The sequence below is a fragment of the Loa loa genome (assembly GCF_000183805.2).
Source record: "Loa loa unplaced genomic scaffold supercont3.122, whole genome shotgun sequence".
Classification (NCBI taxonomy): domain Eukaryota; kingdom Metazoa; phylum Nematoda; class Chromadorea; order Rhabditida; family Onchocercidae; genus Loa; species Loa loa.
Window position 1 is genome coordinate 100,162 of NW_018108302.1, and position 11,279 is coordinate 111,440.

The 11,279-nt window shown below is 32.6% G+C and overlaps 5 protein-coding genes across 5 annotated transcripts; 1 reads left to right on the top strand and 4 right to left on the bottom strand.

The window, feature by feature from the left end:
• Positions 1-85: 85 nt before the first annotated feature.
• Positions 86-1,387, bottom strand: LOAG_03429 (hypothetical protein; the record flags this gene model as incomplete). Its single annotated transcript, XM_003138966.1, has 4 exons — positions 86-212; positions 569-675; positions 1,161-1,250; positions 1,322-1,387. 4 exons carry the CDS (start codon positions 1,385-1,387, stop codon positions 86-88), a joined length of 390 nt encoding a protein of 129 aa, XP_003139014.1.
• A 286-nt stretch (positions 1,388-1,673) lies between these two features.
• On the top strand, positions 1,674-3,179 carry LOAG_03430 (hypothetical protein). The gene is made up of 5 exons (XM_020446316.1): positions 1,674-1,807; positions 1,897-2,067; positions 2,320-2,439; positions 2,530-2,669; positions 2,818-3,179. The coding sequence occupies exons 1-5, from the start codon at positions 1,805-1,807 to the stop codon at positions 2,942-2,944; spliced, it is 561 nt and encodes a 186-aa protein (XP_020303321.1). The 5' UTR covers positions 1,674-1,804; the 3' UTR covers positions 2,945-3,179.
• A 66-nt stretch (positions 3,180-3,245) lies between these two features.
• LOAG_03431 (zinc metalloproteinase nas-1) lies at positions 3,246-5,565 on the bottom strand (the record flags this gene model as incomplete). The annotated part of the gene is made up of 5 exons (XM_020446317.1): positions 3,246-3,612; positions 3,852-4,339; positions 4,651-4,771; positions 5,184-5,268; positions 5,407-5,565. 4 exons carry the CDS (start codon positions 5,563-5,565, stop codon positions 4,117-4,119), a joined length of 588 nt encoding a protein of 195 aa, XP_020303322.1. The 3' UTR covers positions 3,246-3,612; positions 3,852-4,116.
• Positions 5,566-6,754: 1,189 nt separating this feature from the next.
• Positions 6,755-7,759, bottom strand: LOAG_03432 (hypothetical protein; the record flags this gene model as incomplete). The annotated part of the gene is made up of 2 exons (XM_003138969.2): positions 7,548-7,759; positions 6,755-7,023 (listed from the first exon to the last, which is right to left on the bottom strand). Exons 1-2 carry the CDS (start codon positions 7,717-7,719, stop codon positions 6,755-6,757), a joined length of 441 nt encoding a protein of 146 aa, XP_003139017.1. The 5' UTR covers positions 7,720-7,759.
• A 939-nt stretch (positions 7,760-8,698) lies between these two features.
• LOAG_03433 (ubiquitin-conjugating enzyme family protein) lies at positions 8,699-11,189 on the bottom strand. The gene is made up of 5 exons (XM_020446318.1): positions 11,078-11,189; positions 10,522-10,639; positions 10,093-10,246; positions 9,746-9,867; positions 8,699-9,039 (listed from the first exon to the last, which is right to left on the bottom strand). Exons 2-5 carry the CDS (start codon positions 10,558-10,560, stop codon positions 8,989-8,991), a joined length of 366 nt encoding a protein of 121 aa, XP_020303323.1. The 5' UTR covers positions 10,561-10,639; positions 11,078-11,189; the 3' UTR covers positions 8,699-8,988.
• Between the last annotated feature and the right edge of the window lie 90 nt (positions 11,190-11,279).

Here is an 11,279-nt window from a genome sequence, read left to right on the forward strand (position 1 = left end):
TCTCTTTCCTTCTCTCTCCTCCTCTCTCTCTCTCTCTCCCCCTGAAACGTGCCACGTGCAAGCTCCTTTAACAAACAATGCACCTTTACCACTGCTGCATCAGTGAAGCAGAACCGCTATGCGCGTTGATGTAAAGTGCGCTGCGCGATGTGCACGTGATGAGGGCGTATTCTACATCTCCAACGCCGCCACCACCACCACCACAAATGTTCCTTAATGTCAACAACATCAATAACTACAATCAGTTTGTCCTTCTATCTCCCTTACAATAATGAATTGCTAATTGATGCAATTAAAACGTAGCGTAACCATACAAACACACGACATTTGCATTCTTAACAATACGTTTTCCACGTAAGTATTATAGTACGTGTAATTATGGTATTGACACTTTGTACGCAGTTGTGTTAAAAGGGAAATGCTATATGTGGAGAAGACATTTGAACTAGATTTATAGGTTGAAAAAAAGTATGGATCCGAAAGTACCATCAAATAGTTAACAGTTTTCAGTTACTTCCCTTCCTCCCCTCCTTTTCATCGCCCACCTTCCTCATTAAGTAAAAGGTACCTGTAAAGAGAATCCTTTACTCTATACCATGCCAACAAAAGCCATGACCTCCCTGACTTATGCAATAACGTAAATACTACATCAACACAACCGCTCCACCTTTGACCCTTGAATGATAACTATCAATAACACGGCCTCTAGCAACCTTTGACCCGTGAATGATCGGTTGTCTCTCACCCTACCCTTTCACATTTCCAACACCATTGCGCTGTCTCGTCTACTCTCGCATTCACAACATTTTTCAACAGTCACTCTGACATCCTGCCACTTCTTTGAAATCGTTCATTTTTCTATTTACCTTCTTTATCGTATAATATTTCTTTGAATATTTCGCATCCTCCTTGCAACATATGTTTATGCAAAATAACTAATAAATTTGCTATGAATTATTGAAATTGTTTCGGATAATCCGAATTTCTTGATGAAAATGCGTGGGTGATTTGATGATGGAGGTAAGATGTGTAAAGAAGCAGAGGGATTTAGTACCAATAACAATTACATTCTTAATTTTTTGGATATGAAAATCTGGAAGGTAATACAAATTATAGAGTTATACCGCGGTAAACCAAATGCGGGGGTTGAGCTACGTTACCAGAAGGTTTGGGTATAAATTATCCATGTGAACAACCTGAATAATACACTGTGCTCCTAATCGATTGATAGCATAAAAACTATGGAAAATCTTAAAAAGAAAAAAACGTGCAAAGAGATAATTTCGGAGCAAGCAACAAGCAGCCGGATTATTAAATTTACTTTCCGGAATGCCTTAACCGTCAGCTGTAAAATTGAAAGTGAACCACGAAAGGTCAATTCAATCATCTCTATTATATGATTAGGAATATGCAAAAGAGGAGGTGTCAAAGTTTGCTATGCAAAGGATACTTTGTGTATAGCATGAGCGGCACAAAGTATTGACAGGATCAGGAATTCCTGAAATGTTGATGAGCGTTCAACATAAAGTTGCTCCTCTTTTCTTGGTTTTTGCCACATATGACTTGGTTACGATAGATCTGTTGATAACAAAAGAAAAAAAAAACTGTAAAATGGTAAATTGATTACCAGCGGTTTGTTTCGTCATGTTTGGGGTTCTTTCATTATGGGGATGAATTTCAGGTTTTGAATGTTGGGATTTTATCATTTCCTGATGAGCGATTAGCTTGCGACATCGAAAACTTGATGAAATTATAAAAAATTAGGCTTCGTTGTTTGGAATTATTTCAATTTTCGATTCAAATAATGGTTTGTTTACGTTTTTTCTTCTTCGGTATTTCCTCTAACTAACTTTTGTCAAATATTTTCTTCCAAATCAAAGTTGCTTTTTTTTTTAGTTGGTCCTTGTTATCGGTGACTTTCATATACCACATCGAAGTCATAATATACCAGCAAAATTTCGTAAATTATTGGTACCAAACAAAATGCAACATGTTTTATGTACTGGTAATTTGTGCACACGTGAAACGTTCGATTACCTGAAATCTTTGGCATCTGATGTACATGTAGTGAGTTTAAGACTTTACTAACTGCTTTTCTTTTCCTTTCAAAATTCTTTTTTCTTTCTTTGCAAACCGTTTTCCTTGTATCTGTTTATTTCATTACTGATACTGGAAAAATCACAGTCGAAATTAAGAGCAAAGTAATTGTTAATTGGATGATCATCTTAGATGTGAAACTGCATTATCCACGAGAGAAATACTACATTGAACGTCTAATGCAATACTTAATGGGAATCGATTCGTGTGATGTTATTTTAGGTTCGTGGTGATTTCGACGATGTTATAACGAATTACCCAGATACTAAAGTTATTTCAGTTGGGCAGTTCCGAATTGGCTTATGTCACGGTCATCAAATTGTACCCTGGGGTGACAAAAAGGTAACGTATTTCACCAACTTATTTTTACTTTTTTTTTTCTAGAATGCTTGAAAAAACGAAAGGTCTTATGGAAGCAGATATCATTTTTAGAGGCTAGAAATGTTAGCACGGCAAATGGATGTGGATGTTTTGATAACTGGACATATACATGAGTGTCAAACATTTCAACATGAGGGACGCTTTTACGTAAATCCTGGCTCTGCAACCGGAGCTTTCTCACCCATACAAAGGTAATATTGAATAATTTGATATATCCTTAGCGTCTGAATAAATTCCGAACGATATATAATACCGCAGAAATTCAAATAATATGGTTCAATTACACACTAACCATTCTTTGTCTTAATCATCTAAGTTTTAATAAAATTAGTCTTTTAGGGATGTCATACCGTCATTTGCATTACTGGACGTGCAAATAGGAACACTGATTACATATCTCTATCGATTAATTGATGATCAGGTAAAAGTGGAACGTGTTCAGTTTTCCAAATCTACAACTGGTTGAATAACTTATTTACATCTGGACGGTACAGTGATCGTTTTTTATTTACGCTGTTTTCTTCTATAATTTCTGGTGCTGAATACTGAACGCATCATGAAGTCATATGGTTTAAACGAATTCTCTATGCTTCATAATGGTTTTTTAATTTTCAATATGTTTTCCTTCCGGATCACCGTTTTATTTAAATCAAATATTGAACTAAATCGAACGAAGGGGAAAAAGTGAATAAAAGTAACCGTTGTATTTTTTTTATCTGCTTTTGTTGACGATTCAGGGTTTGAAAAATGAGGAGTAATTTTGCTCTTAAGTCTGTTCATATTGTCATTTGATTTTAGAAATAATAGAAAGCACTGTTACATATCTTCCCGTTCCCATCCCGCATTCCTTGTCTTTACCGGGAAATAAGGCATCGAATAACCTCAGATTCTATTAGCCGTGCAGAAAGAAATCCTAGCATTTATAAGCTCGATTAATCCTATTAATATCACTTAATGAAAAATCAGCACTTTTACCCATCAATGGGGTAACTGCTTGAATTCTCGCTTCCATTGTGTTTTTGCCGTTACGACTGCCTTCCGTTGATTCGTAATGCATGATAGAGGAGTAATCGTAACTTTCACCGTAATCCGATAGCTTTACTGAAGTTAGCTTTTCGAAGTCGGTGCTAGCACCTAAAAAAAGGGAAAGGGACAATTTCATTTAGCAAAATTTTTGTAAGATTTTTTAAAATTTTGAATATTTTTGCATGTACATCAAAAATCACATGTTTTGAATTACAGGCTGACGAATAGGTTCAGCTTTCATCTGTATATCCTACGTAACTGAATTTCAAAACTGCAAAACGTATAGATTTCTTGTTGCGGGCAAGATATTTTCATGGGTTCAGCTGAAGTATAAGCCTCTTCTTCACCTTAATACAGAGAATGCCTTTTATGATGGTAGTGGTTTTCCCATTTTTTTTTCCTTTAGTCACATAACTGAGCCACCAAACGACTGTCGCTAATTATCAGGTGCTTTACAGATTGGTGAAAAATGTTTATCTTTCGAAAAATTTGTTGGCGAGAGCGATATCGCACACACCTGTACATGGAAAAATGTTTACGAAGACTAGAAAGATTAAAACAGTGATTCACCAAAATTTTAATAGGTTGAGGAAATGAAAATCTTAGAAAGAATCAGAGGCTAATTTCGATAACGATTATGTTATGGAAAGACTTACCAGGTATAATATTTTGCCACAAAATATTAACGAAGTAATCGCGATCATTGCGTTGATGCTCATGGATGAAACCGATCACATGCATCAATTCATGAATTACCGTTGCATAATTTAGACATTCATCAGAGAGCGATACATATTGTGGACCTCCCCCAACATGAGCAAAATCAGCAAAACATCTGCAATATCAGGGATTAACTTTGGTTACTGTATGATTGGAAGAACCAGCAAATGAGAAAATTACAGATAGCTAATAGATCGTAGGGATACGCAGCAAATATTCATTAGGATCATTTAGTATATCCTATCATTGAATGTGTACCAGAGAAAAAGGTGTTCATGATGTCAACATGATGTCATGATGTTTATGATGTTCAAACTTCGCATTTCAATTCACGTATTTGATTAGTTTGTCAATTGATGATTCAAAAAAACGGAAAACTGATTTTGGCAATTTAATATTAGAGGGGAGAATAAATTTATTTTATACCCGTCAGTTTTGGAGATAATAATATAATCTGTATCGAATAACTGTCGAGGGATGAAACGAATACACGTTCGTGCAGCGTAAGCGGCTATTGCACGAGCAATTATAGCACGTTGATAGAGAGCTGTAAATTCAACATTCAATAAATTGAATTTTTTTCCTTCTTTTTTTTCTTTTTGCTGTTACTATTACTTATTTGATAATATGGATTTTACAAATCTATTTTATCTTTTCTTGTATCTTTGGAAGATGGAGTAATTCAAGTTTAACAATTCCTAAATTTGAGCTTTTTTTATTTCTAAAATTAGAAATACCTTGTCACATAGCCATATTATCCCTTATAACATTTTTTATATCCTTTTCAAAGGATATAAAAATAAATGATTGATATCTTTAACATTTCAAATGGGAAGCGGTACTTTCGAGGTAGGAAGTTAGAGAGTTTTTAGTGATATGATGATCAAGTGATTTGATGACCTTTTAGTGATAGGATGATTAACATATCACTTGACAATGGTAAAAATTGATAAGCTTACTATAATCGGAAGAAATAACATATGGAATACGTCCATTTGGCCATTTATCATTTTCCAAAATCACTGCTGAGCCTCGTTTTTTCCGCTAAAAAATTGTGAAGTTTAGGAGAAAGAAGCTACTACCATATTGTTTATTTATCTTATTTGTTAATATCTTTCAAATACATATATAAGATCAATAATCTCAGTGTTGCACTCCAACATATTTAAAAATTCCACAAACCTTTTTTGTAAAATGTTGGTCATTAGCGGAAATTCGAAGTGGTTCATTGATATTGACAAAATTTGCATTAAAAAAATCTACTGGATTCAAAAATTGATACTCATATGCTAGTGCAACTGAAATAAATGGTAACAATGACAATGTTATGGATGGTACCATAAGGAGTGAAATCCTGGATAAGGAATATATTTTAGTTTTTCAGGATGATTATTAATAGTGGGAAAGTAATGATAATTACGGCAGTGATAATGATGATAGTATTGATGTGATTGTTATTACAGAGATAGTAACAAAATACTGAAGGGAATAATATACGTATAACAATTCCATATGCATGTTATAAGCTATTCAGGCTTTATTTACTAGTCTAGTTCAATCTAGACAACTCTCAGATAAACAAACATACATATATCTTTCTCTTTTCTTTTTTATTTCCAAACCGGTTTTTTTTTCTTTTACACTTCGATATATTCATGACAATATCAAACAAACAACAATACATAACCAGAAACTTCTTATCCAACAGGATATTTTAACCAATAATATTTAGTTATATAAACAATTTTGTACGATCCAAATAGTAATATAACAAGTCTTTTTTTTTCACTGAAATTTGTGACAATGTGACAATCCCATGCATTTTTATATAATCTGAGATGAAGCGCATATATCCAGATTATTATGGAAAAACACAAGTGTATTTGTATTGGCAAAAAAAGTAATTTCGCAGTAATTTTGCAATTTTTACTTTAATCAAATATCCTAAGCATTTTTTTTTCCTCTTTCTTTTATTCATTATTAATAGAGATGGATATGAAAGTAACTTGTTTTTTAATTCTGTACAAGCCCTTATTTCAAAATGTCATGTAAATAAAAGAACCTAAATTTTATATTTATTAGATAATTATGGAAGAAAATTCCGGAACAAATAAGAACAAAGTTATAGCAAATTCATGGAAGTAAACGAAAAATGTTGCATATTATAAAGTACTGTGTGCAAGAAACATGCTTACAAACAGTGTATAAATAGGCTAAAATTGCATATGTATATATATACATATATATATATCATAATGAGATTAATAATCTGGAAGCATCTTTTAACTTCTCCACGAACCACTTTATTTTTCCCTTTTCTCTTTTTCAGTTTCCTGTTCTCACTACATTTCTTTACTTTTTCGTTTAGGAATACCGGTGTTGACTATATTTCGTGTAGGAGAGAGAGAGAGAGAGAAAAAAAAAAAGACATATATTGATCTAATTTCTACGAATTTCTTACAATATTTAAACAGCAAATCAAAAGCAACATTATTTGTTAAGTGTAATATATTTTGACGCAACGTTCGACTTATAAATCTGAATCATCCAGAAAAACTTTACCGACATTCAAGATTTTTGGCATAAATACTTTGGTTAATGCAAATTGCGTCTTTCTTCTTGAATCACTAACTCCTACCATTGTTGACTTTAAAATACTAGGACATTTGTGCTCAATAATAATATATGGATCTGGTGCATTAAATGGACCAAAATCGGATCCACATCCGGAAATCATAAATGAACCATCAGACTTGGACCAAGTTCGACCCATCTGATCGTGGGTCTCCCATGGCAGTGCTGCAAAAATAGTCACATAAAATTATCGTGCTATTTGTAGTAAAATTAATTGGTTAATTAATGTTGTTTCGATTTTAATCAATAAATATCTTAATTTTCTAATAAATGAGGAGACATCCAACTTCTGAAAATCCGAGACATCCATTATTTCTAGTTCAAACTTTTGAGACGTAATAAAGTAAAAAACAGTTAAGGATACTATGCGGCAAAGGTAAGCAGAAGATGAGGAATAAAGTTACTTACTAAAACATCCACTAACTATCCGGACTACAAAGGTTAAAAATATTAGCCATCTTATGACGGCCAAATAAGTAATCCTAATGTTCCTTGAGTTAATTGTTGCCTTCAATTTCTACTACTTTACAGGAAAGTTAGCACGACTAATAGATCGACATTATTAATACCTAAGTACTGACTATAATTTCCTCGAGAAAAGTCTCTTCATAACGGTCCATAACCTATTCTTTTTATGTCTAATGCAGTAGGCACTTATAATTAAGCATTTAATTATGAAATAAACATACTGCGACCGAAAATCTTACAATCTTCATCCTTCAAATCAATCTGTACATTTCCTGCCAACATAGGTTCTTGCGGACAAATAAGAGTACCAACAATTTGCATGCATTCCGATTTACCATAAATTCTTAATGACAAAAGAACAAGTAGAAATAATGCCACTACCTGACGATCCATTACTTCATATGGAGTGACTTTAATAAAATTTCAATAAATATCTTAATCTTTTGATAAATGAGGAAATATTTCACTCCTGAAAATTTGAGACATCCATTATTGCAGGTTTGCTTATGCCAAAAAGAAAATATGATTAATGAAAATCACTATAACATTAAAACTACTGCCTGTTCTTTTTTCTTTTTACTTTTTACCTCACAAAATCAATTTTCCCGATTTAATTAATAGATAATTTGAATAAAAGGATAGCAAAAGGATAGAAATACACTCCATAAGCTACTCTTCGAAAGTTCAGATTTACATCTTACGAAGCATATAATGATAATGAACTCAATTATCGAACTGATTTCAACGAACGGTCTGATAACAGCTGATGTACTTTCGAAATACGCTGTGATAAATAACAGGACGATTACAGTCTATTTAAAACGATGATCTATGGTGGCGAATCAGGATTTTCTTAGCACCAATGAATATAATTAAGAGTGCCACGTAAATTTGTCTCAAACAGATAGGTGCCTAATGTAAATGAACTCATAATCAAACTTTCAATGATAAAGTCAAATTTTATTCAATCTTCACCGTGTATTCACTGACTTTTAGCAATACCAAATTCACTGAAGTAACAAATTGTTAATTATGAAATTACAATAAAATATAAATAAGCTTAGCTAAACTAACAAAACTGACTGCAGCACTCTCCGATCATTAGCGCAACAACTAATTTCCCATATATAATAGCTGCGCTCCAAACATTTAACGCTGCCATACAAATTTTATTTAAAGCTCAAGTTTATGACTTAAATAAATCCACTATGCTACAAACATTGAATTAGCTCAAAATAAAAATTAAAAAAATCTGTAATCTGAAAGACATTAATGATAATATCTCTCTCCTGAAGAATATTGGACGAAAACCGCATGGTAATCGTTACATTCTTCGATCACATGAAATGCCACTTTTAAAAAGAAAATTAGCCCAATATAAATATTTATGAAGATTACGAAGATTTCTGCTAATCATTATTAGCCTAGCAAGTTATTCACTAAATATGGAGATTTTGAAACCACTTACAAAACATTAAAATATACACAGATATAGGAAGAGTCATAACGTAGTGCAATGAAAAATATCATAGGATACAAAATTTCAAATTCCACTTAAAGGAAAATTCTCGCTTTGATTAATTACCGTATTACAGTGCCAAAACACAATCATTATGATGTTTTCGAATTTTGTATAAAATCCTCTTTTCTTTCATTCTTCTTTCACCGACAAAAGCGCACAATGTAATCGCGTACTTTCGCAATGTATGCTTCCTGAAATAAGCTTTTAGTTTAGTAAAGAAAAACGATGTAATTTTAAGATGCAAATAAGATTGAACCTAAGACACTAAAAAAGAAACCTTTAATTAAATAAATGAAAATCACTTCCTTATGTGGTTGGGATCTTCTATCAAATGAAATCCAATATGATTTCATTATAACATTTAGATTTATAATTTACAAGATATAATGTTAAGCAACAGAAATTTTTACAATGGAATTGGACAAATTTGTATGTTCATATCAAATGTTATTTACTTTTTTCAACCTAGTAAGCTGGAGTGATAAAAACTCCCAGTCTTTACAGGCTGATATTTCCAGACCGAAAGCCAGAAAGAAGAAGTTTCTTTGGATTGTCTTGTTATTTCCATTTATTGTTTGTAAGGAGCAGAATATATAATGAAGAATGTAGGAGTAATACAAAACAAAGTGAAATATACAACATGGTGGAATTAAAAAAGAAAGCTCGAATTCTGCCAGGTGAATTCCGATCGAATCGGCAGCAGCATTATGCTTAAGACCGAATTAATTACTATAGACTTTGAAAACGTGCTAATCATACAAGCGAACCAGGATTTGGTCCGATTTTAACAGCTTGAAATTTAATGGTCTTTTCTTTAGGAAACAAGAATATTACTTTTATATTTTATTGAATTTCAAAGATGAAATTATGAAAATGACATTATAAAAATGGAACCACCTTGTTCGTAGACCACTGCTGGGCTGCTGCTGCATTGAGAGCATCATCAAAATCGATCAGATCAGTGAAAAGACTATCCAAGCCAAGTACAACGTCGATCAATCTACGAGTTGGCATCCATCCTGTAATCAAGAGAAGAAAAAAAAAAAAAACTAGAGAATCAAGCATACTTCTGCAGTTTTTCGCTCCCAGGACAATCTTTTCAGTTAAATATAAAGGCAAAAATCAGGAACAAATTATCATGCCCTAATTTTTACTGATTGGATGATAGTATATCACAGAACAATAATTTTTTGTCATCGATTACCAAGTTATATACTTTTATGTTTACGTCAGAAGATACATACCATAACCATCAAGACTATTTTGTCGCAATAATGACAAGCATATGGAGCCTTCCTCAGTTATGTTTGGGTGCCACACACGCGTTAAACACTTTACCACGGGTGGTACATTATTATATTCGGGTGGCACTGCTATAGTAAATTTGAATATTCCACCCTGAAATTATGTTTAAGTGTTTTAGTATATCTAACTAAACACGCAATTAAAGAAAGAGGTTCATTAAAAATCTAACAATTCCGCCAAATAGTTCAGTAAAATGTCCACTAATAAAATCACTTTTTTGTTCATAAATGAAAAGTTTTACTCCATGTCACGTACAAAAATTCTACCTCGTCTTTACAGCTGACAATTGAAACTATGAAAAACATCGCCAACTTTCAGACACCGTATATTACTTGATACCATATCACTTTAAACCAGAAACAACATACTTTATAAATTCCTTCAACTGGTGAAACGGTGAGTTCCATATTATGTAATGCAGATGTTGATGGGAAATGCAACTTACACGAAGGCACTTTTTAAGACTTGATTCAAGCTCCTTTATTTCTGAAATTCTTACAACAAAATTATTAACAAAGATTAAAAATGAAGTATTCATCTATTAGTTTAATAACAACTGCTTGATAAGACTATCATGTCCGTCATCAGAGTAACATAGTTCTGGAGCATTGTCTACAATCAGGCTAAAGCTGTAAATCAACTAAGTCATTTATGCTAAACCAACACAAGGATATATATTGATGTAATAACTGGTAATGAGCCCCGTAAAACTAAAACAATGTACATCTTTTCAAGTATTCACCTATTCATTACGTATAGATCAGCTAACATGGATTTTTTTTTTTTTTTTTGAATTAGATAAAATATGCTCGCCGATGCGACTATACACACACACATATATACACACACACACACTGCCGTAAGCATTTACTATATTTTTAGATAAACTGAAATATGAGCGTTATCAGATAAAAAAACACAAACCTTGCGACAATAATTTATCTCGAATCGATATGCGTGTGCCCAAATATGTTTTCTCCTCATCTACACCACTGATCCGTTTTTGAAGGTTCAACATTGTACTGATTACCTGTAAAAGAACGGTGTAAAGATGATAACTAATTCATGATTCGTTTTCTATTACCAAATCCGGGTAATATCCGAAAAAAAAAAAAAAAAAACAAAT

Coding starts and splice junctions, on each gene's coding strand:
- LOAG_03430 (XM_020446316.1), top strand. Junction 2,440..2,529: donor TACCCTGGGGTGACAAAAAG/GTAACGTATTTC, acceptor TATCATTTTTAG/AGGCTAGAAATGTTAGCACG. Junction 2,670..2,817: donor GCTTTCTCACCCATACAAAG/GTAATATTGAAT, acceptor TTAGTCTTTTAG/GGATGTCATACCGTCATTTG.
- LOAG_03433 (XM_020446318.1), bottom strand. CDS start 10,560: ATGGAACTCACCGTTTCACCAGTTGAAGGAATTTATAAA. Junction 10,247..10,521: donor CAGTTGAAGGAATTTATAAA/GTATGTTGTTTC, acceptor ACATAATTTCAG/GGTGGAATATTCAAATTTAC. Junction 9,040..9,745: donor AGCAGTGGTCTACGAACAAG/GTGGTTCCATTT, acceptor AGCTTATTTCAG/GAAGCATACATTGCGAAAGT.